Source organism: Ambystoma mexicanum, chromosome 2p (assembly GCF_040938575.1).
Source record: "Ambystoma mexicanum isolate Mex_15411 chromosome 2p, UKY_AmexF1_1, whole genome shotgun sequence".
NCBI lineage: Eukaryota > Metazoa > Chordata > Amphibia > Caudata > Ambystomatidae > Ambystoma > Ambystoma mexicanum.
In genome coordinates, this window is record NC_090923.1 from 1190231816 (window position 1) to 1190257681 (window position 25866).

The 25866-nt window shown below is 48.3% G+C and overlaps 1 protein-coding gene across 7 annotated transcripts in view; it reads right to left on the reverse strand.

Annotated features, from left to right (window-relative positions):
• PDZD4 (PDZ domain containing 4) overlaps nucleotides 1-25866 on the reverse strand; it is a 737510-nt gene that overhangs the window by 320554 nt on the left and 391090 nt on the right. The window contains exon 1 of one of the 7 annotated variants that reach the window (XM_069645388.1): nucleotides 19477-19562. The exons of the other annotated variants lie outside the window; for them this stretch is intronic. Within the exon in view, the coding sequence (XP_069501489.1) occupies nucleotides 19477-19488 (12 nt within the window). The 5' untranslated portion in view covers nucleotides 19489-19562. Of the gene's footprint in view, nucleotides 1-19476; nucleotides 19563-25866 lie in introns of those variants that run through there. 7 annotated transcript variants of the gene reach the window in all.

Consider the following 25866-nt stretch of genomic DNA (forward strand, 5'->3'; position numbering starts at 1 on the left):
CACATCAGATGGGTTCAGTTTGGGGCTAGGAATATTGGTCACAATTCACAGACTAGAAACATATGATTAGTGATCAGCGCTTCCATGGGAAACGCCTGGCATCGCGCTGGCTCGCCTGGCATAGCGTTCTCATTGCCAGTGACGCCGGCCGCCATCACAGGTGATGTCTTTATTTAATTGGGGATGTGCAGGGAGTTAAAACATTGGCAGATGTCAGGATCTACCGAACAGAGCCATCGTTTCAACAAGGAAAAGCCAAGGATCAGAATACAAATGGAAGTCTTCCTCTCGCTTTCCACCAGGGCTGTACATAAAAAGCCAGAGGAATGCATTACTGCCACCAACCAGTGTTGGGAAGAGGGATTAGAAGCCGGAGCAGCAAAGCATTCCCCAGAATGTTGAAGAATTGCAAACCACAGCCCCCGTTCCACATCAGGTCCTGGAGAGAATAACATGGTGTGAAATGAATGGCTGGTTCTTTTTTCACATGCCTTGCAGAAACCTAGTTTAGACCTCCACGGTAATATGGGGCATCTTAAAATACCACACAGGATGCGTTTCTTTAGATGCTCCACTTTTGGAAATACGCTTGTCATTTCATCCTGAAAGGTGACCTGTGCATTTCATTGGGGGGGCATGCAGCAGAGCGCGTGATAGGCTAACCAGCCCCCTTGCGTACACTAGTGTCGGGAGCACTCCCAGCAAATAATGTATAGCCTAGGTGGGTGCAGGGAGCTAATTTCACGAATGTAAAGAAACGGAATCAAAGCATCTCTACCCCGGTTTCTGTGATAGAAATGCCGGTGTGACAACGGCAGTACACGCCACTGCTGGTCCACTTAAAAAAAATATATAATGAAAGCGGCAAATTGTGCCATGTTGTGTGCACCCCCTGTGTTTGTTTTAAAAGACAAAGGACAATGTGCTCGTTTTCCTAGCATTTTATAGCACATTCTGTTTGTGAATTTGGGATGTGCTTTAAAATCCGCAGAAATGCCCCCCTAATGTGTGACCTTGTGCAAAAAGCTGGGGGGCATCTGAATGAGTGTGTCCGCGATCTGCACATTCCGTTGCGCTTTGGAAATGTGGTGCACAACTTGATGTGCCACAGCGCTCACAATTTTTTCAATAGCCAATAAATATCTTGACCTCCTCAAATCACTGAAAGTGAAAAGATCTTGCTGCCCTAGGGGGTCACCTTCTGGGGTTCGTTTTTATAAATGACCAATGAAAGGGCTCAGTCTAGGGACTCTTGGCAATGGCTCTTATCATCACTGAAGTGGGAACTTTGTGACCCAACATGCATCCAAGTCGCTTTGCTCTAACAAGTCCTACAGATGAGGGTCACCTGTTCCCAACTTTACACTTATATCCCATAAAAAGTATTCAGAAAAATAAAAGGCAACTGGTGCCACCGGTGGGGTTCATGTAGACAGGGGTCTTCAACCTGCGGCTCTCCAGGTGTTTTGGACTACGAATCCCATATTCCCTCACCATTGGCTATGCTAGCTACAGTTGATGGGACTTGTAGTTCATAACGCCTGGCGAGCCAAAGGTTGCAGACCTCTGGTGCAGAACCAGGCTAAGCCTTTGCCTCATAGAATAGGAATATGCTTTGGACCAGTTCCACTGAACGCGCTCCCTTGGCTCTCACGGAGTCCATATATGTATGTTTCTTTGCAGAAAAGGCGTTCACGGTGGGAGGAGTAGGTTAAGGGACCAGGCATTTTCAGTCATGCGTCGGGTGTGTTCTGGCAGCTTATTCTTTAATATCTACCTGGTCGAATTTAAAAGCAGCCTATTAAAAGACTTAGGGCCTCATTACACGGATGGCGGAGAACAATGGCGCTATTAGCGCCATGGTTCATGCCGGTAAAATACCGGCACCGCCTTGGTGGAAAGGGGAATTACCGCCCCATTCCAAGGTTGGCGGGGCGGTAATTCCCCCTTCCACCATTGCCCTTCCCCATTCCCATTTTTGGCCCATAGGGCTCAATGGGAATGGGGAAGGCGCTAATTACGGTACCGCAAATTGCGGTACCGTAATTAGCTCCCTGGGTCCCTTTGCGGGTTGGTTTATAACACCTGCAAAAAGCAGGCGTTAAATCCCCCAACCCGCAAAGGGACCTCGTAGTAAGGCGGTAAGGATTTACCGGTACCGGTATTTTGCTGGTACCAGTAAATCCTTACCGCCATCCGTGTAATGAGGCCCTTAGCCTAAAACCAGAGCAAGTAGTCGAGATACTTTTCTCTTAGTGGACTGCTTAATGCTTGCGGACCAACCAGCAGCATCCCATGAGTTTTTCCTAAAATAGTCTAAATTCAAATCTAGCAAAAGGACCTCTGGTCTCTTAATAAGTGCCAAGGACGAGAGCGCTCGTTTTTTTGCATAGACTTGTATAATAGCCTGGCACTTAAGGGGTTAAGTGCTGTTCAGCTGGAGCCAACTATGGAGTGCTTACGGATGTAGGAACCATGAGGAGAGCCCATGTGCAACGCGCTCGCCTTGGGCCCAGGCCACCACTGGGCAACATGGCTTTAATCCCTAGCGAGTGCTTAGAAGCTGAAAGTGTCCGACGTGAAGCGCTATATGAATAACCAATAATAATAATAATAGTTCTCTTCAAGCTGTGGTGGGCTTCAGAGAGGCCGTCTGTGGACACAAAGATAGTACAACCGCAGGTGGTTATCTAGGTTTTGCTTCCGGTTTGGTGGCCCATCGTCTAGGGCTTTGTAACTCCAAGACTCAGGGCCCAATTACGTGGCCCATGTGAAATTGGAAAAGTGTATTTCCACGGAGGACCACAACTTTTCGTAAAAGCACCATATGCTGCGACATTAAGACTGTGCTTACTGACAAAACGCCTCAACTCTTTAATGCCCCTGAATTACGACCACCAGGAACGCAGGGCGGGCACTGCAAGGGGATTCTCCTTGCAGAGTGCTGCTTTTGCATTGAAAAGGGGCGTCAAATATGCCACCTTTCAGGTGTCGCTAACATCTATTCTACCAGTCTTTCCTGTGTAGTGTAAGCAGGTCATTTTCCCGATGGCTGCACTACTTTTCTGATTTACTGACAGCTCAAAGATACTTAAATAAATCAGAAAAGCTGCAGACGTTTGAAAAATGCCCATAGTGACACTGGTGCACACGATGAACCAATGGGATTTCACCATCTTTTGCCGCTAGAAAGCATGGCCACTCCCTTCCAATTCTTCCTCCCATCTCCGAAGGGTGGTGCTGGATACTGGAAGGGAGAATGCCAGCTTTCCAGGCCACTTTTAAGCAGAATCAGGCCCTCAGTAAGACTGAGGACGGTGGTACTCTAGCCCCATACTTGCTGTAAACATGCAGCATACACAGGGGGTGCAGCGAAACATGCCTGAGGCTGGGTGTCAGCCCACATCCTTGGTGAGTGGCTAGTTTGTGAGACAGTCATGTGCAGCCTGTCTGGCACCATGCAGACCTTGGAGTTTGTGTATTCAGCATGGTCTCCGTCCATGCTTCCATGGCGGGACCCTCCCAGCCTGCACGTGGCTTGGCCACAGGCTCAGTGGTGGCAGCGTTCACATTCCTGAGTGAGCGGGAGACCACACCAATGCACCTCGATCCTAGCACAGATGTGGCCCTCATGCACGACAATTGGCCCACATAAAACACACCCCAACGCAGCTCAAAAACCGACCATGCAGATCTGATTACACATGTTCACCGAACCATTCCTGTGAAAATCTGTAATTCACTCCCCACCCTGATCTGGGTCAGGTTTGTGTGTCATTGAATACCATAGAAGCTGTGCCGAAGGCAGGAGTCTGCAACATTTGGCTCTCCAGATGAGGTGGACTACAACTCCCATTAGCCCAGTGGGCATGGTCAATGGAGAGGGATCGTGGGAATTGTAGTCCAAAAACACACGGAGAGCGATGGGCGCCAGATATCTGGCCTAGGGTGACCTCCAAGACTCCATGCATTTGCCTAAACTGAGAGCCAGCTGCATCCAGGAAGAGCTTGAGCAGGTGACATTTTAAGGAAGGCATGGCAGCTACTCCAGAATCAGTTCCTCAGAACACCGCAGCCAACAACCGCAGAGATTCTAAGGCCCGCGACTCCCAGAGGGTCTTCTGGGGGTCAGCCCCCGGCTGTAACTTGGTGAAGCAGAAGGCAGTGGCAGTGGCGGCCCTTAGCACTTCCGAGGCCCAGGGTCTTAAGATGGTACATGGACCTACTTCTGTCACAAGCATCCCTACCCCTGGGCAGGAGTATCTTCAAGTCATCAGGAGCGCCCTTTGTTCTCCCGCTTGGGAGACATTCCTGCAGCATGCTGAGTAGGGGGAATTAACTAGGAGGGATTTTGGCAAATCCGTTCCATCCAGGAATGTGTCTGGGGGTGTTACAGACACCTCTGAAGCACCTGCGCCTCAGGAGATGCCGCTCTATCTTGAGGCTCCTGGAATGACCTGAGTATGCCTCTGGGTAGCAGGCAGTGCTACCCAGAGGCACCCCCCCCCACACACACACACAAACAGATCAATCATGCGCACCTGGAAATAGCCCAAAGGAGGTGCACACTTCTTAAACCTAAAACGCTGCACTAACATATTTAATGCAGAGTAACATTTTAAAGAGAGTTTTCCTTGGGATGCCCCTCAGAAGCGCACCAGGACTTGTTGGTAAGTGTTTCGCCCCTGTTCCTAACGGCCACGTTTCCAATCCCAGCTCTGGCCCTGGAGCATCGTACACACCAACAATGATGAAGGGTACAAACGATTGTCCCAGACCCGGGGAGAACATTTTTTTGCCGGATCTCATCCCGGAATATCCAGCCCAATGCCAGCAGTGGTTGCATGACTACTGAGGGCTTCCGACCACATTATTTGGGTACCCCTATCATTTTGTGCTATGATCTGGATAGAGCTCGGACTACTTCAGCCGCAGCCCTAGATGGCAGGTACTACAATCTCAGCTTTGCTCTGACTGGTTCAGGTAGGGTGACCAGATTTTTAAAAAAATGACCATAGACATAGAAGTGGGACTACAGTAAGCACAAACAGGGCTCTGATAACACAGTAGTCCTACTTCTATGTCACTGGCCTGTTGCGAGGGGGGGTTCACAGACACACTCCTTTAATTGGAGGAGAGCGGCCAGGGAGAGGAAGGGGGAGGAAATGGGGGCGTGAAAAGCCTTCACACACTGGAGGAGTCGCTCCAGGCCCCTGATTTTGGGACTTCTGAATTGGTTCCCGGCAAAAACCGGACGTTAGCCACCCACACATCCAATCCCGGGACAAGGTTTATTAAATAAACATATTCTTGGGGCCCTGGGACATAGGGTGATTTCCTGCAACTGTCCCGGGAAAACCGGAACGTTTGGCCACCCTAGGTTCAGGGCTTCAGCAGAATCCAGCCTATCAGAAGTCATCTCCAGTGGTACTCAGCTAACCGGCACTTTGCCCGTTCTGCACTTCAACCAGAAAGGAACCTTTGCTTTTTTGTTTCACCACAGGCTGCACTCCACCGTTATGAGTTATGTTTATCACAACAATGCTCTGGGGCTCCCAGCTTGACAAGGGGACCCTGTATTAAGGACCTGAGGCACCTCCTAGCAAGAGCTGTGAGCCTGGAGGCTGATGGCCATCATCAGGCTTTCTTTGATGTGGGTGACATCATTGCATATGGCTAGTATTCCCCCTCCATTACAGGTACTTACATTTATTTCTCAACTTACCGTTCTAATACTCTATGATCAGATTCCATTATTTACTTCAGATGGGATTAAATCGGACACCCTTCTTCATCTAATGGGTGCACTCTCCTAAAACAAGCCTTAATGCTCGGACTGCGCTACCAACATAAGGCATGCTTTTTGGTGACTTCACGAGGTCCGTCTGTGTATCGGGCTCACGCCAATAGAATTCTGGCCTTGTATCTGGCCTTGGTGCATGGATTTTATGACCGGATCCAACCTAGCACAATAGCAGATAATCTGGTCCAATAAGCTGAAACTGTCTTGCAAGCGAACATTATTTTAATAAAACAAAGTGCTCATGTTCTAAGTAATGTAGACTATAATATATGGTTAACACAAAGAGCTGCTTGAACTGGAGTTGATGTAAAACTCAGGTACACGAAGAAGAGATTGCTAGATTTGGAGTTATAGTGGGACCATTTTCTGCAGTCACATCATTTCAGCGACATATTAGGCAACGCTAAGTGACATCTGTTGACTTCCAGCAAAATCACAGGAAGTGACATCACATGATCTTTGAACCCAGCTATGGAAAATTCTACATGCTGAAAACAACCATTCAAAACACTTGAGGCTTCGGCATGCTCATTAACACATAGTTGCCAACATGATCCATTCCAATGCATGGGTTCTTATCCAGTACATGTTTTTGTTGTTGTTGCATTCTGGGACTTGTAGTTCTGCTTTTCCTATTATAAAACTCAGACTACAAGTCCCTGAATTCAAAGAAAAATCCTATACTGAATAAGCCCCTACAGATTGTAATAAATCATGCTGGCAACTATGGGGGTCATTAGGACCCTGGAGGTAGCCATGCCGCTATTTGCAGCATGGCTACCCCCATTCCGGGTACCGGGTCTGGGTTCCAGGAATGGGGAAATACAGGTCCATTCCGACCTTGGAGGGCCCAGTATTTCCCCATTCCAGGAACCCAGATCCTGTACATCCCCATTCCCATTCGAGCCCCCATAGGGCTCAATGGGAATGGGGAGAATGCAAACAATGGGCCCGTTAACGACGGGCCCGTTGTTTGCATCCTGGTCTGCTAGCGGGACCCGCTGAGGAGACCTGGTAAAACCAGGCCTCCTTAGCGGGTCCCCCGAGGAGACCTCGCAATGGTAGGGGATTAACGGGGGCAGGACCTCTACTGGCCCCGTTAACCCCCTACCGACAGGGTCGTAATGGCCCCCTATGTCAATAACGGTGGCTAACAGGAGTAACGAAGCAGACGCTCAACTTCGAAATGGCTGAAAGCAGCCAACCTTACTTCCAATAGACCAGTTAGCAGAGTGGTTGAGTCACAGGGATTGCGCAGCTGTCCACGGACGTCGAAATTAGAAATGTGGTGGTGATTGCTACCCCTAAATAAAGCGATTGCTCCATGGGCCTTCTCTGCTCTGTAAAATGACCTTTGTAGTTCGTACGAAGTCTAAGCGCGAAGCTGGGAGAGCGGCCAGGTGAGCAAATACCCTCTCCCCCCAGCACTCCCACCACCCCAACCCTCCTGCCGCTGAGAAAAGACGCGGTCATCGCCATGCTGCGGCGAGCCATCAGCAAATTTCCGGCTGAGACCAGTGCATGAACTTCCGGGATTTAAGAAAGAAATATCATAGACTAATCCTCCAGGCAGAAGGGTTCAGAACTGCGGGCCCAGCGGCTGGTAATTTATCACAGGTTGATGACAGGGAGACCATCTCGCCTCAGCCTCTTCCATCCAGGAGCTCTGACAAGGAGTGATATGGGCACGTGCTCATAGTAGATGCTTCCCACAGCAGAGTTATTATGAAGCACAATCTGATCTTGATTGGGTCCGGTGTGCATCTTGGGAATCACTGCATTATGGGGACATATCTGAAGTCAAGGAAGGTGGGGCGGGGGTTTGTAGCTTTCAATCTAACAGAGTGCTGAAGAGCTGTGTTCAGCCTGCAGGGGACCAACTTGGATCCCAAAAGGTAGCTTCGTCTTTCTCGATAAATGGATTCCCAATACGGCTGGGCTATAATAACAACTACTCTTTCATTGCCTAGAAGTGGGAGGAACCCAGCATGAAGCGCTACGTGATAACGCAATATTATTATTGCAAGATTGAGCATTTTAATGAAGTCTCGGGAGGATAGCTCAGGGCATCCCATTTGCCTTGGAAGCACGAACACAGGTTCGATCCCGGGTCAGCGCTTAGAAAACTCCGGGTATTAAGCGCGTTATAAATAACCAATTATAATCAAGTCGCCCTAGCAAGAGTCCTCACCCAAATGTCGCCATCGCGGATCTCTCCTTTGACAGCTCGACCATTGATCCAGATGAGAAAGTGCGTATCTTGATACTCAACAATTCGGAAGATTTATTTATTTATTTTTACATTTGTTAAGTCGCTCTAAACCTGAGGGCTTCAAGGCGCTAATTGCATTGCAAGTTACTGAGAGATGCTAAATGAAATCAAAAGAAGTGGGGTCTTGGTTTGCGACCTTGCGAGGCCCCGGCGTAGTGAGTTCCTGTGTAGCCCCGGGTTCTTACATGGCAGCAAGCAAATGGATGAGTGCGTTGTAATGACTGCATCAAACAGACTGCATGACGAGAAATCAATTATGCACTCACATTATCCCCCTTATGTATTATTAATTATGCACGTGTTCTACCACATATACTCTGTATATGTTTCTACACTTGTCCCGAGTGCCCAAATAGAGGCATTGAAAATGAAAATGGGATTTTCTAAAGTCCGATGGTTTGCTCACAACATGGCAGGTGGCCTAGAACATGTGTATAGTGGCCGCACTGTACGCCGTTGCTATGTCGTTTTAACACTCGGCCTGAAAGCATGCATAGCAATGCACATAACGTTCTATCACAGCATTATTCAAATGCTAATATCACTGCCTATATATATATATATATATATATATATACACACACACACACACACACACACACACACACACACACACACACACCACCCCCCCGTCATGTGCATGTCTCCTTGCACCCGTGCACTGTTACATGCCAGCATACTGGCACCATCTTGCACTTATCACCTTCTATAATCTAGGACGCATGTACCATCTTGTGCATGCTTACCGCTGTATGTTAACATACATGCACCAGTCACGTACATCGACCTCTGCATGTTGTAACTACTGCTCGACAGGCTCACTTTCATGCACCACACCACGCATGACTAAGTCTGCATGGTGAGACACAGTGACCTCTTTGCCCATGCACGCCTCTGATTGGTAAACCACACGCATGGACCACCACACTCATTTATGCTTCTATATGCAAGCACACAAGTGTGTCACCTACTACCGCACAGATGCACATACTGCAAAAACTATGGAGACACACAGACACACACACACAACGCTAATCACAATTCAGCACACATACATCTTATATCATTAGGCAGAGCTTCTAACCCAAGAATCTGTGTTGCAGGGTGCAACTTTAAAGCTGCAGTGCCTCAAAGGGTTGAACTATCCCAATACACTCTAGCAATTGTAACATTTCACCGAAACATACTAATTGCTGGCAGATTACGCACGACGCGCGCAGTGTACATCTGTAAATGAGCAGCACTTTATAAGCACTACCCTAACACTAACTGATACCACCTAACTCTACCCAGCGTCCTGTGCTGCCAATGAACCTTGCTTTAAGCTAACCTACTAAACAGTTAAAGTAAACCTACCTACGGGACTATTGCACGGCACTCAGCAAGCTTAGGCCCGCGCACAAGCCGTGCACCCTTACTACTCTCAACTGCATGAAAAAGGAAACTTGACTACTATCCTTTAATAGAATCGGGCAACCGACCACAATACCTACTGATTGAGACCCCTCCAATTGATGACTGATTGGTGGTGCAACACAATAGCCCAGGTACAACCCCAAGCCGCAGAACAGGCACATTACTGTTGAACGGGTGTCCAGCCCACCCTTCGTTGATAGCATGTAGCAAGTACCAACACCTACTGGCAGAGTTCTGCCAGCCAGAGCCTTGAAAGCACTGTCAGTTCCAGGCCCACCTACGTTTGAAAATGGAAAACCCTGAGACTCCAACCCTTATTGTTTTGTTTGTTTATTTATAGGGTGCCCGAAAACCCTTGGGTAGCTGGGCGCACAGAATAACAAGAATGCTTAGAACTTGGTTACAGGTTGCATATTACAGGTTGTTGGTAACATAAATTGTAAAATAAACGTGTAGGAAGAAGTTGAAACTTGCACTTCAGTGCACTGCACTGAACGTTCCCTTAAAAACTGCTTTTATTATGGGGTTTGGATGGTGCGTGGGAAGGGGACGTGGCGGTGGGGTTTGCGGGTTTCAGGGACAGGCCAGCAGGGAACATAGTTCCACTACTTCTCTTCATATACTTCGACCACTGCATCCAGACCCGGCTAAAGATGTTTGAGGGCCCATTTCAACATGCTGGTTGCCCCCCCCCTTGCTTAGAGCAAAAAGCAGTCTGAGGTACCCATGGTGTGCACACATTACAATGATGACAAAGATAAGGTTAAAAGCCGCAGATTATTTTTATTTATTTATTTTAGTTGTTGAACATTTGTATGGCGCCTATACAGCAGTAAGTGTTTCTAGGCGCCACAAGACAAAAGGGTAGAGGGAGCAGGGGAGGATAAACAAGAAACAGTCCTACTAGACGTTGTGACATTTGGGTCGTGCAAGTGCAGTAAACAAAGTGCTGGGGGGGTTGAGGCCCCAGGGCTGAGGCAGGGTAAGTACTAGGGGAACCCGTGGAGGGCAAGCGCAGAGGGGGTAAGGGTGAAAGTGCAAGAAACAGGGGTGGACCAGACTCAGTAGACTGATCAGGGAGCTGTGCCCAAAGGCGAGTGCTGGTAATGGGTTACTGCGGAAGACTGGTAGGAGTAGGGCCTGGCCCCTGTAGGACTCAGAAGGGGGCAGCCAGTTGTAGCAGTAGGGAGCATCATCAGGATTATCACAAGACCGCCAGCCAGCAGGGAGCTTAAACACTATAATCACTGAACAGCTATAAATCCTTTTTCGTCAGTAAGGGGCAGATGTGGAGAAATCTGTGTTAAAGAGGTCATAACACTTCTGTGGGTGGAGGGGCACCAGGAAATGCAGCTTGTAAGGGTAGCAGAGCAAAAAAAGACCAAGAACGAAATATGTAAAGGAATATATTGCGGTGTTATAAGGCTGCTGACTGTCAACATGGGGCAGTTGCTGGGGCCTGTGTGAGGCGCGAGCACCCCTTCATTTGAAAAGGTTAAAAGACATTCATACCGTCCCTGGTGACACCGCACACTGCATGACATCACACACACAGGCAGGCATTCAGGGAGAGAAGGCAGAATGCCGTATCCCCCATCTCCCAGCCCCCTCGATGTCTGGCTGCTGCTCATATTCTGGGGGAGGAGGGGCGCACCGTGATAATTGAAAGTTTGCGCCCTGGATTATAACATGAAAACACAGGAAGTAACAGGCCTGGGCCTGCTTGAAAACACAGCACCTCCTCTTCATTGCAAATACAGTTATGCAGTTCGTGTCAATGTCATACAAGGAACTGTGTGTTTAGAAGGCGCGAAGGTGACTAAGCGGGTGGCGGAGAGTGGCTACACCGTCACAATATTAAAAAAAACAAGCATTCCCAGAGCCTACCACTGTCTGGGAGAATAATGTGGTTTTGAGCATCACGAGTGTTTTGTGCAGACACCACGACGTTTCCTGGTAGGAGGCGCAGTCTGGGGGCCTCAGGCGAGCCACATGTCTTAATTAATTGTTAAAAGCTGCAAGCAGGCCGCCTGCCTGCATTATTTTAAATCTATTAACGCCGGGGAGGAAGTGTGGTGGGGGGGAGGGGGTCTTGCAATGGGGGCACCAGCCATTGGAGTCTGCTATGGCTCAAGCTGTAGCCCCGTGCGCTCCCTGCTGGGCCTTTCCGGTACTTCAGCCACAACATTCTGCAAACACTGGCCGCGGCTGATACCAAGCTGTGGTGCTTAATAATGGCTGTCCATTCCTCGGCGTGCATGCCCCTCTGGCGCCAGGCCTAAGGCCAAGCCGCTTCCCACGGCCTGCTTTGGCACCTCCCACTGGGGCAAGGGTTGTGAATGCCAGCGCCCACCACCAGCCCGCGTTTCAAGGAGGAGGGTGCGCTGAGACGAGGGGCTACCGGTTGCAGATCCAGGCTGAACATGGGTCACTGCTGGCTATGCAAACAGCCTTGCTGTAACCAGCGAGTTTGGGGGTCTGAACACACTAGGGTGACCAGATTTCCAAAACGGAAAACCGAGACAACCAACAACATAAAAGTGGGACTACCCCATCACAACCCACCAATTAGCACCCCTCCCCCAACACGCCCCCACAACCACCACCCAATCATATTTCCAGCACTTCTTCTTTCTATAAACTGTATATGATCTCATTTATGCAGTTTTGTCTGTAAATCATGCCATGTTAATTCAAAACAGGCGTTTGCTCTTATTGATATAGCTTGCTGTACATTCATTTCCAGGCCAGTCTCTGTGGCACAGGCAGTAAGTGTTGGGACTTGTTACTTGAAAGGTTGGGGTTTTAGCCAATCCTCCAACTTCAAAATTCTGAAAGTGTTTAAAAAAATAATTAGGATTTTAATTACCGTGGCCACCCAACCATGCAAACCCCAGACGGGGTTTCTAAAATGAAAAAAACTCCCGGGACTCCGGGACGGAAGGTGATTTCAAAAACCCGGACGTCTGGTCACCCTAGAACACACACACCACAGCCTTCGGTAATGGGTCGTGAAGGAGGAAGACATGGGGGAGGGAAACTTTGCACAAACATTTGCGAACTCCATAAGCCCGTTGGGGGGAGTTTGCCGCGTCTGTGCACGCGCCTAGAATAAATGAGCAGCCCCCCCTGGCATATTGAGAAACATGCGGGCTCATAAGCAACCCTGTAATATTGGGTGGTATTGGTGCATCTTTGGGCTGTCTCCTGGCACATGAAGCAAAACGGTTGTATGCTGCGCCGGCCCTAGGTCTACCAGCGCCGTGTGGGAGATTTTTCGGCACCCCTGCCCAACAACGGAGACGAGGCAACTGGTCTGTAACATAGGGAAGCTGTTCTTCAGACAGTATGGCACGTCAGTGTTAGGGGCTTCCAGCAGGGTTATTGGGGGCTACATTAGGAAAAAAGGTACGCGGCCTGGGATCCACACAGCAACAGAATTCACTCGGCGCGTGCCCCCTGCTGCGCGCCGGCGCAACTTGATTCTTGAATAGGCACTGGCACTGCGCTTCTGTCACTCACTAATAGAAAGTCATTGACCGGTCCTTGTCATGACAGTGTCATTAAAGGGCGCCACCAGCTCACACAATGTAATGACGACACTTTACATTATGTGAGCTGGCGGCGCCCTTTATTTGCAGTGCGCCTCACCACTTGATCACCCCTTGAGCCGGCTCTGGTTGTAAGCTATTGGTGCAACAGTGATGTGTATTTGAGCAGAACCATGTCAGAACCAAGCCCAACCCAGCCCCACTTGAAAAATGCCCTCTGATATTGGTTCGGTACCCGGAGTAATGCCTGGCACGTCTGAACATCACCTTGGCATACTTAAAATGCACCCTGACACCCTCGGGCTGAATCCTAGCACACTTCAGCAGCAGAGCGTGCACATTGAAGGGTGTACAAAAGGGTGCCGCAGGTGTAAGGAGCAGCATTCTGATAAAACCCGCCAGACTCAGATTTTATTTTCAGCAGATGGTAAATATTCTTAAACACCCTGACATAAGTGGCAGTAGCTTGGCATCTTGAACAATGCCCAAGTACAGTGGCTGCAACTTGCCATCCTAGGTAGTAGTACCCTAGTCCATGTCATTATTGGCTACAGTATGCCATGTTAGACGTGTTGCTGGCACAGTCCGGGTATCTGATGCCAACAACCTTTGACAGAACAGAGGCCATCCTGCAGTGCTCTGCTTCCTGGGACTAGACATCGGGTGTGATCTGCCCTGACAAGCAAAGAGTGCTTGACATAACATCTCTTGGCACAGTCGTTTAAAGCTGGTGTTCTTCATCCTTGCACAGGATTTAGGATGGACATACTTGTCTGCCAGGGCACAGTGTACCAGATGGGCACCGCCTTCCCGATGACACAGACACTTTTCTTCTGTGACTTAAGTGTTTCCCCGGGCACTCACGTGTCTGGAGGGCAGGGTAGCCGTGCTGCCCGTTACAGTGGTGACCCTCGCAGCGTCAGGTATTTCCACGGACTTCCAGTGTCTCTACATGCGACAGAGTGCTGGGGGAGGCAGTGGCATACTGAGCAGGGGTGCAGGGGAGGCAAGCTGCCCCCTCAGAGGCTCTTTTGAGAGCCAGTCCGGGACATTTGTCAGTGGGACACCTCTCCCGTTCGCACCTCAATAAGAGTACCCAACAGGAAAGGAGTCCTGCTGGCAGGATCATTACAAGGTTGGAGGTAGCCTTGCTGGTAAAACCGGCAAGGCTACCTCCAAACTTACACGAAAATCCGGCACCCGCGAATGGTCAATTACCAGGGTATTCCGGCCCAGCCGGACCCGGTAATTACCCTTTCGCGGGTGCTGGAATTGGGTGATCCCCATTCCCATTTGAGCCCCATATGACTCAATTGCAATGGGGATGCCTGTAGCACCGGCACGGTTCATTGCTGTGCCGGTGCTACCGGCTAGCTGTGCTCGCGGGTGCCTTTCATTTCGCCAGGTCAGATCTGGCCGAATGAAAGGCACCCGCAAGCACAACTCGGAGTTTGCCGGTCTGGATACAATGGTACCGCTAAGCTTACCGGTACCATTGTATCCGGACCGGCAAACTCGTAACGAGGCCCAATGTGTGCTGAGCAATTCCTGCTCAGCACGCTCATTGTCCTGGCAGCAGGACACCTTACTCTCCCCGAACGGGAGAGGTGTCCCGCTGCCAGGACAATGTCCCAAAGAGCTCTGGGCAGCAGAGGGGCTTTCACTTTGCTCTGTGTCAACAGAGCATTTCAATATGAGCCATTAGGCACTGTTGGGAGGGAGAAGGATGAAGAAGAGTATTAGCAGGGACTTTTATCCCACTAGAAATGTGAATGGGAGGGAGTGGTCAGAAGGGTGCATAATGCTGCATGCTCTATCAAATCCTGGGCAAATCATTTCATCGCACTGTGTCTTATCTGCAGCTGTAAGTGATTGACTTCATAACTTATGTTAATATATCATGCTGTTATTTAAAAAAAAAGCCTAATGACTTGTGAAGCCACCCTCACCACAGGGATTTCCCTCCTTCCCCACTTAAGGTGTGACGCAAAAAACTGTTTAAAAGATTCTTTTATTCAGCCCTACTTCAGACACATTTCATGCCCCATGGATCCCTCGCCCTGAGCTAACAATGAGCCAAGAACCAGGCCGGTGTACGGGAAATATATTGGTATTTATTTATTAAAATTAAAAGTGATAGAAATGTTCATGAAAATGTCAAACACCACTTTACGCGTGGCTCACTATTAACTTCTTTTCACTCAAATCAAATACACGAATTACAAAAAAAAAAGATCCCAATTCTTTACTTTCTACCAATTTCACTTCAAGAAATAATGAAACTGATCAATATTAAAACAATTATAAATGTGTTGTGCAAGTTTGATTTTCCTGCGGGCTTAAAAGGCTAGCAGTAGGATTTCCAGATTGGTACAAATACATATGTAAATTATGAGTTTGCCCACACTTTTGCTTTAATATAAACACAGGGTGATTTAGCTGTTTGTTTTTCAGACCCCCCTACTTTCCTCTGTGTTGGGGAAGCCGGACAGAAAAATTGGAATGATTTGGGGAATTTGGGATTTCAGACCCCCCCCTCCGCTGAAAGGCCTGTGTTGGGGGAGCTGGATACAAAGGTTGGACTGATTTAAGAACAAAGACACCCCTCTTCCTTAAAGAAGTCAGGGTCAATTGGACAAAAAAGATTACCCAATTTAAATTACAGTCTTTAGTTTTCAGCGCACAGTGGGAAGTGAGCTTTGTTAGTTTCGAATTTAACAAAATTCACCCGTAGTGTTCTGCCAAATGAGGAATTAATTGAATAAATATTTTTAGTTAAATAGGCTAAGGATCTACACAGTTTTGCCCACCCCCTATCCCTACTATAAAGGGAAAGGATTTAATGGAAGCAGACTCCCCCCACCTTTTGGTTGCTCAGGGCTCAGTTCGACTTACATAGAAAGCCTCTTTTTAAAGTTCAGGAAAGCCAGCTGCATCTCAGGACACTCTAGAAAGATAGAGCATGGGTCTGGTCACTCCACTCTCAAAGATGGCCTCCCACTCTCTTTCATAGGACCCAGTCAGCATTGAGGCCTTTCGAAAAATAGAAAGCTTCTCTCAGATGCACTCCCAGCAATCTCCTCTGGCGTTCCTTTGCAGCTGTCAGAGGTAAGTTGCAGTAGCACTCTTTTGATGGTAAATTTCAGAAGCTCTCTCTGTCTGTCCCTTAGTCTCCTTAGCAGCGATGGCACCACCAATTTTACAATCTTGGGGAAGTACCCTGCAATAATTCCTGCACCTAGGATTGGATAGTTACCCTTCTCTATCCTCCCAAACCCAGGCTCCCAGTCAGGATTGATTGGCTTAGGGGTCTGGAGCAACATATTGCAATTCCCATTCGTAATCGCCATTTGTTCTCCTTTCAATTTTTGGGCAAAAACGAGTTATGTTTCAAAACTTCATAGGTTTACTAGCAACTGCCATAATATACATATTTTCTGATTCAGCTAATCATGGGGGTATTAGATAAGCCAACCACCAGGTCCGTACCATGTTGCAGAGCCGTATGGCACTTTTATCCCATTTCCATAAAAAGCATAACAGAAATGAATATGTAAGCTATTACCCATATAATTTTATTCTCGACCCATTCACCAACTCCCACATTTGGAGCATTTTTAGATCCGCCAGAAACCTAGTGTAACTGGCCATTGCAGTTCCCTGAGTCGCAGATGGAGGAATTTTATATTACTACAATCGCCTGAAAATTACATGAAAAGGGGTACATAAATGAAATCATTACAATTTATGGGTGCTGAGAAAAATGCCTAAATGATAATAGTCCTCTTAAATTAATTGTGAATCTTTATGTGGGACAAAAGGCCATTCTCCTGCCTTCAGGCCATTTGTTTTCACTGGGTCATCCTGTAACCAGAGGTTTTTTTCAGTCTCTTTGTGTTGGAAGCTTGCTCTTTGAAGTTGTTGCCCCCATTTTCACACATATTGGTCATGCTCAAGGCAATGGGAACTTATCCTGCAGTCACTGCCTTTAGAGCCAGCAGGTCTGGAGAACACTGGTTATCGACACCTTTAGCAGGACACTTTATTGCAGTTGATAATTAGATGGGAGATGTAAAATCCAGACTGGCAGTGTGAGATTTCCTTGTTAAGTTTGCCCACAGACAGCAAAAGGGTTTATCTTGGGCTGACATTTTTCCATGAAAACAAAGTGGCTTTTCAAATGTTACTGGTATTTTGTATGGGAAACATAAGATAAATTGATTTTTGTCCCCCGCACATCATGTCGCTTCCCTGACATTTTTCTGTTGGCAATGATACATTTGCACATTTAAACTGCTTTTACTTGCACACACATACACAAGTCGTTTTTGTGTCACTGTTTAAAAATCCTGTTTCCATTTGAAAGTGACCTTTGATTCCTCCTTCTTTTGTGAATTAAAAAGCTGCCTTTCCTTTGATAGTGACAGGTAGGCCCCTTTTCTACATGGCTCTCCAATTTTACTTGAAAAAACACACAGGCCAAGCCGTTTTTGGTTCAGTGTGTACAATCCTGCTGTTCATGTGTAAGGAACTTCTGTTTGGGGCCTTTGAATGGACCCCACAGACTATAGAGTTGCTCCATATATAATAATTGTGCAATTTAGGTATTTTGCACCACACAGTTATTTTCCACCTGATTTACTTATGGCAACTTATTCTGAAGTCATTTCCATGGTGCCTCCAAGTATCAGAGACTGATGATGCTCCTCGCAATGTCAATTTCTGTGAAGTCATTTCTGTTGGTGCAATCCATTTTCAAATTCAGAGGTTGCCATGCATTTTGCCCCAGAGTGCCTGGACAGAGCTCTAATAGATGAGTTTCCTGCATCTGTAATGATTCTGCAGTTTTATTTTAATTTGGTATGTGTTAAAATGCCATCTGCCACTAATGTTACCAAAATAGTAGATTGAGGCAGGGTTGGGTCGTTTGAAAGAGACCATATGGAATTGTGTGCACTGAGTTTGGGGGAAAGGTAGCAGGACTTTTTTCGAGGCTCGCCCCAACTCTTGTAATGCTGGATACTCCCCTGGGGGAGGCTCTGTGGAATGGCACCTGCACATACAAAACTTTGCAGGCACAAAAAACTCCACACACCAGGATTCATCATGTGTTTGACATGTGGACTTGTGGAAAATGATGTGACTTTTTCAAGAGTGAAAGGTTCCAGAAGGTGTTGTCTCCTCCAGTGAGTGCAGGTCTATTCCTGAGGGGAGTCGTGCCCTCTCACCCGTCCCCCACAATTGCATGGCCCTCAGAGCACGCATGCGCACTGTGGTCGGTGCTGGGCAAGGTGTATGCAGTGGCACCGCTAGGGGTGGTATGAGGGGCCCCAGGTTCCTCCTCTTAAATTCTGGGCCTCCCTTCTACACCCCCGCCCCCACCCAAGGCGAGCAGTGACGGTGTTCTCTGTTCATGGTGTTATTTGTGACACTCACTAAGGCAAATGTCTGCATATCACATTGCAACTACTCTCCTTTTGTCTCAAAGCTAGCCGTGATCTTGGTATGCATTCTGGCAGGTATGAACATGAGCACGAGCCCTTTCTCAGGTGTTCCTGTCCGCCTTCTGCACAGCGACCTCCATAGTGAGTAGAGCAGCTTGCAGCCCCTCCCATCAGAATGTAGCACACAAAACTGCTAATGATGGGGCATTAATCACTGAATGGTTTCTTGCCTGCATTCTGATGGGGGGGGGAGGTTCAGTGGGGTGTGGGTAGTTGGTGTGCACAAAAGCATTTCCGCAGGAGTGCTTGTGACGTCACACATGACCATTCATAGGCAGTCCCCCACTTTTGTCTGTGCCTCCCCCCTGTGCCCCTTCTTAATTGGATTACTGGCGACGTCAATGGGTGTATCTCATGCCCTGTGCTGTTTCCTGCCCCATCGTCCCTCCCAGCACCCCTTTAATCCCGAACCCCTTTTCGTTCCTCAACTCAGGGGAGAGACAGAGGACAGGACGTGTGTGGGTAGACACTGGAGGGGGCCAGCAGAGGTCTCGGGGAGCAATAGCAAAGGGCAGGCCGTGGGGGCAGAGTCGGGGACCGTCGTGAGAAGACAGAGGGCACGTGACGAGCGCTGGGAAACAGTGGAGGACAGAGAGGAATCGGAGGAGGAGGAGGCGGGAAGAAAGAAGGGGCGGTTGTCAGCATATCTGCGGTAATTGTTAGTGGGGGAGGGAAGGGGGCATTGGCGGGAGGACAGAGAGGGAGCCAGCTCCTCCCCTTCATTGGGTGCCCCCCCTTGTCCCCCAGAACCCACCCCCTGCTGTGATGCCCCATTAGCAGATTTATTTTTGCTGCCTCTGCAAGTCAAATAAATCAAGCAACGGCTTTGTTGTGTCTCTTAATTCCAGCCCTCGCCTGCCCCTACCCCTCCTCCAACCCGCATCACGCGCTGCACGGGCACCCCTGGGGGCTCCAGCTACCTGCACTCACCTGAGCAGCCATTCGTCATCAGCAAAGCCAGACAGGGAGGTCATTGTCGGTACATATCTGTTGCGAGCACACCCCTCCCCCACCACACTCTATTTCTTGCGGGCACTCGCCCCGCCCCTCTCTTGCGCACATTCCTGCGCTGCCTCTCCTCGAGCGATTTCCTTATCCCAGGCCCCCTACCTTCACTCCACGCATCCCCTCCTGGACTCACCCAGCCGCCCCTTCTAACGCCCCCCTGCCCCCCCGCCCCCGTCCTGGCTCTCCTCCACTAACTACCCATGTGCACCCCTTCTTCCACACCCCGAGGCCCTCCCGTGTCCATGTTCTCTACACAGCCCCTCTAAGCACCCATGCCCTCTCCAGTCCCGTTCTCCACTTACTCACTAACTCACTTCCCCCAAACCTCTCACCCACACATTGCACTGTCCCCGTCCCCCGCCCCACCACACACGACACACCCCTTTACCCCTCTCCTCTAATTTCCTCCATGCCTCAACTGCACATTCTTTAATTTCTCTCCTCCGCCTCCCCCCCTCTCTCTCTCTTTCTATCCCGGGATTCTCTCGACCCCACACACCCCCTCTCCGCCCTCCACGCCCCCACCCCTCCATTTCTCTCCTCTACATTCTCTTATCTACACCCACCCACCTCCGTAACATTCCTAAACACCCCATCCCTTCCCCCAACACACTCCATAACCCTCTTCTCCACCCGCTCCGTCTCCACTGCTCTCCTCAAAACACTCCCCAGCCTTCCTTATTGCCATCCCCCTGTAACCCCTCTGCGCGATCTCCGACATGTTTGGCTTTGATAACTCCCTCCCTGCCTCACGTCAGAATACTCTTTGTTGCTCTCGTCCGCCACTTCCTATACTTTAACCTCCCTAGGCCCCCTGTCCGCGATCGCCTGTTCCTCTCTTGGCCGGCGTGCACGTCAATTTTATGGTGTTCTCAGTGGCTGGCAGGACCCTGTCCAAGGTGCTGAACACGATAACGCGTGATCCGCGCGGCAGATGTCCATGGTGCTGAACACAGTAACACACACGAGCTGGGACACAGCTATCGATGGTGCTGAATAGAGAGTGCAAAAGGACACGCTTGCAGGACCATGGCAGGAACCAAGTCGTAGCTTAGGACTGGAACACACGAAACCTCTATCTTCAAGCCAGCGAAGCAAACACGTTGTGTGGCTTGGCCACAGAGAGAGACTGTGGGCAATGAAGACTGACTTCCACAGCAGTTATTATCGTCTTTCTTAGAGTCTTCAGAACCACTAACCTTCAGGAGGGCACCAAGATTAACGCCGGATGCCGGTTTCTCTGGACAATTGAGTTTCCTGTTAGCATTGTGTGGAGAAGGTCTAGGGCGTTGGGTTACCTCAACTTTGCCACTCTAGACGCCACACCTGCGGCACAGCACGGTTATCAATGGTGGCACGGCAGAGGGCAGGAGCAAGCTTCTCGGGTGGTGCCCAACAGGGCCAACATGCAGAAATAGCGTGTATGCCGGTATTCAGGATATCCCGATGCCTTCCCTCAACGCTGGGCTGGATGTGGCTTGGGACTATCCTAACAAGTTGGCGACGGTGTTGCAAACCCACAGCACAAGCATCACAGGGATATGTCTCCAGTCTCCAACAGGGGGATTCAGCAGATAGCGCTCTACTGACCAGAGCTGTTCCTAGTGGCGGTCGAAGAGGGCAATGGCCCAGCCCACAGATGGAGAAGAGGAAACCAAAAAGGGACAGCTTGTTAAATCTTTAACAATCATTAAACTTCTTGCAATCCTCACAACTCTCACTCATTGGACAATCTCCAGACTATAGAAGCTCGTATGGGCCAGAATTTGTCGTGTACTCCCTAGATTGTCCCTATGCCACTCACTGCCAACTTGCTCGAATTCTGTTCCCCTGCCATCTAGCCTTTCGTGCCACTCCGCTGGGCCATCCATTCTTCCATCCTCCTCCGGCACCGCTCTTCGTTCGACCACGCTTCCCTATCTCTGGCAGCCTTCCTACACACCCACCCTGCTCCTCTTCTTCACGTCGACTTCCACCAGGCCTTTTTGCGGCGCTGGAGCCAGTTCCCTATGATGCCCCAGGCAGATTTCTGTAACTCTAATTCACGCAGTGGTCGAAGTGTATGAAAAGAAGTAGTGCAAGTTTCAACTGCTTCCTAAACTTTTATTTTAAAACAACACCATTCTGGAACAGTTTGTTATTTAAATAAACATATAGGAATAGTAAAATATAATTAAAAAAAGTAGAGGAGCACTGCTCCCACCTGCTCCCACCAACTTCGACCACTAAACTCATGTTTCCATTTTTTGTTTCTTTGTTTTTTGTTTTAATTTGTGTAATTTTTTAATGTTTCCATTTTTAAGCTATAGTTATTCATTATGCACTTCCTCCAGGTGTTTTGAATTCAATCGACTGGAGGGCCACTTAATGGAAAACCACTCTATATGATATTACTGGTGACGTCGGCCATAATAGCTTCACAGACCACTGCCCACATCCATACCAGAAGGTTTGAGCCTGTACAGCTCTTTAAATACCCTTGTTGCGCTTGGGTATTTAACTCAGTCTTCAGGGCACATAACTCCCTGTACGTGCCTTGTGTGGGGATGTATAAAGCTAATAAACAGACGACAGAAGGACAAGGGCGGAGGAGGGAGCCATGCCCTGCCCACATGAAGAATGGACAGTTGGGGGCTTTGAATGGGGTGAAAAGAAGGGCTTTTGTTTTTGTTGCTGGCTTAACGCAACGGCTCAGAGTCTGCTCGGAGGAGCTGGAGGTTTTGGGAGAAATAGAAGAGAGAAATAAATGGCCAAAAGAAGGCGACATAGATGAGGACGTGAGGAATTAGCATTGAGCATTGTTGTATGGGCTTGTGGCAAGGGACAAGAGTCATGCTCTTGTGTTTGCTGTTACAGTGTCAAATTAGTGACTCCATGTCACCCGGACAACAGTGGGGTTTCATTTATAAATAATTGATTTTGTGGTATGTTAAGCCAGCTGAAACAAAAAGAAAGTCAACCCCCAGAATGCAATGGTTTGTTAAATAAAAGCCCAGGACTGGAGACATGTGTCTTGGTGACATGGATTTACATAATATTAATAATTATTATTTCGCATTTATATAGCGCTACGAACCCTCGGGTATCTGAGCGCTGCTTATTACTACCCACGGTATGTGGTGCTCATTTATCGACCTCGGAAGGATGAAAGGCTGAGTTTGGCCCTGCCGGGATTCAAACCTGCGTTAGCAAGCTCTGCACAGATGTCAAAGCGAGCACTCTACTCCGCTGTGCCACTTGACCGGCTAGTCAATATATGCTGTTTATTGTGAGACAGAAACGCGGTTATTTGGCTAATTGGGGAAAAAAGCAATACTGTTGCCCACTATGTTTGTTGCTGCTCTTCAGGTTTCAGGCAAAGGGGCCAGGAGTTGGAAAAATGGGAGGGTAGCGGTTTAGAGCCGATGCAGGTTTGTAGAGCGCAGGGATCATGCTTAGCAGCATAGCTGCCAAGCGGAACAGTTTTGGCATGCACATCGAAAACTTACAATGACATGTCCAAGTTGCCATCGTTTGCAGAGTTTTGCCCAGATTTGTTCTCATAGTTCCATCACATTACATGTATTGTCATGGCATAGTAAGGTACTCACATCTTTGCCAGGTACTTGTAGAAATCGCCAGATTTTGACGTCAGACATCAAGTCACAGATATTACTAGATATTTCAAAAAGTCGTTTTTTATACTTTCAGCATATAATAATAATTTGGTGGTTTATATAGAGCTTTGTGTTAACATATCTGTATTAGCAATATAATGGTAATTGTTATTAACACCCACTCATGCCACATGAGATATTGACCTCAGAAGGATGAGGGGCCTAGTCAGCCATCCTCCATATCCCGAAGTAAGCATGTTGCACATGACTTATACATGCGGCGTGCCGCCATTTGCCAGATGTTAGCATTATATGCCCAGGTTCAGAGGCGTTGCTAGGGGGGCTTATGGAGCTACAGCCCCGGGTCTTTTGGTTGTAGCCCTGGATAGAAGTTCAGGGGCTACAACTAAAAAGGTTAGCTATCCCCGAGTCCCGACATTAGCGGAGCCCCAGATCTTTTCCAGGCATAGCAACACCCCTGAAGCACTCATGCCATGTTCTAGACACCGGCATCCTACACTCTGGCACTCTCAACCTAGGCCAGGTTTTGCTGTTAAATGCTCAAGCACACACAACATTTGGCAGATATGGCTACAATTTGGCTGAGTACTCACATCAAATGGCAACATGGTTGCTTGAACCACAGACTACCCATTTTGCTTATCTTCCCCTATAGCGCTTTGGTGTAGCTTCATCCTTCCTTCCTCCCCTATAGCGCTTTGATGTAGCTACAAGGCACTTTCAGGTGCCAACCATGAACCTAACCTTTCAGAATATACCTTGGAATGACCCCCTTTTCCCCATAGCCTAATTCTTTCCCTCTCTTCCATACGCCTCATCCATTCTTCCCCAGGAGCGATTGGAACAGACTCTGAGCTCTGTGCCCACCAGCTCAAGGCAGCTATTGGCTCTTGCTACACTTTCATTTGAGAGTAAAAGTGTGGGAAAAACAGATTACACAGCAGCATTGGGCAATTTTGCAGCAAAAGCAATATCTTGGAGAATGCCGTTCGTTTAGTCATTAATTAACATAAACACGGGAAATTGAATTCTTCGTTGCTATACAGTTGACTACATTTTTGTCCACGAACTACTTTTAAGCACGAGTCAATAAAATGTTATTTGAATTTCAACGATTTAATGATGTTGGGCAGGGAGTGTAGCAGAGCGTTTAAGGTATGGACTAAAGCTGGGGAGGGGGGGGCTTATTGCAGTGTTTCTCCTTGGGTACAAGCAGAGGCGTTGCTAGGTGGAGTGCAGAGGGCTATAGCCCCGGGTCTTTTGGTTGTAGCCCCGGATAGAAGCTCAGGGACTACAACCAAAAGGCTATAGCTAGCCCCGAATCCCGCCTGTCCTGACATTAGCTTAGCCCCGGATCTTGTCCAGACCTAGCAACACCACTGGGCGCAAGACTGACTTGAAACGGCATAGTGGCAGATCCTGGATTTCAAAAAGGGTCACGTACCATGAAGTTAGGGACTTGGGGGCAGTAGAGTGGGTTGGCAAAGCGGCAAGAAGGTAGATTGGGCACCAAATGTCTTAGAGTGCAAAGTAGCTCCAGGCAGGAGACTGTGTTATGCAAACCAGGCTCCTCTAAGATACAAATGTAACAAACGAGGAGGTCCCACCATTTATAAATTTGCCATACCTTTGGTTGTGTATGTAGTACTAGTCCAGAGCATTGGCTGAAGTAAATCTGCCTCTAAGACCCATCCACAGTCTACTACTGGGTGTATGTAGTTATAGGTAAAATGAAGTAAGCGATACATATACTAGTAGGAGCAGCCTTTTCAAATAGGCCGTGCCATTTGCTTTATTCCTATTTTTGATGGCAAACGAAAACACATCATGGTGCTATGTCTACCAATATCATGTTTAGCATATGTTTTACTAAACATCCTTTAAAAAGACCACAGAGGCAAACTGCAACTATTTTCTGACAGTGCATTATAAAGAACTGCAGATTGCCTCAAAGCAGTACTTGTGTACATTGCTGTGGAGAATGATAGTTATTTGAACATAAGACCGTGCAAGGCATAACTTGACATGATTATGAACGGACACATAGGCATTCACAAATAATGCATCATCAACAAAATGGTCATATATGTGCCGGGGTGTTGCTAGGTCTGGAAAAGATCCGGGGCAACACTAATGCCGGGCCTGTCGAGACTCGGGGCAAGCTAGCCTTTTGGCTGTAGCTCCTGAGATTCTATCCGGGGCTACAGCCAAAAGATCCAGGGCTATAGCCCCCTCACACTTCCCCTTGCAACGCCTATGTATACGTGTCCTCATAAATGACCTAGGTCTAGCTGCAGGCAAAAGGTGACCAATCTAAGCTACAGGCTTAGAAGAAGAATTAGTTGAGTTTTTTTTACAACTAATTTTGGCACATATATATGTGAGGGTGGGTTTAGGGAAATATTTAATGTACGAGGGTTAAGGGGGGCTTAATGGGGTCTCCTCCTCATATATATGCAGCAAAATCAATCTGTCAAAACAATCATTCGATGAATTCCCCTTTGACTAAATGGTTTCGATCAGATCACATAGTACCAATTACATGAGCCACGTGGCTCCTGAGAGTAGCCTGGGTTTTCTTTTGTTCTCCTATGCCCAGGAATCCACATTGGTACGGGTGCACCAGCTGCTCCAATACCCTTGTTCACTTGTAGGCCAGTCCCACACCGGCATGCGTGCACCAGCTGCACCATTA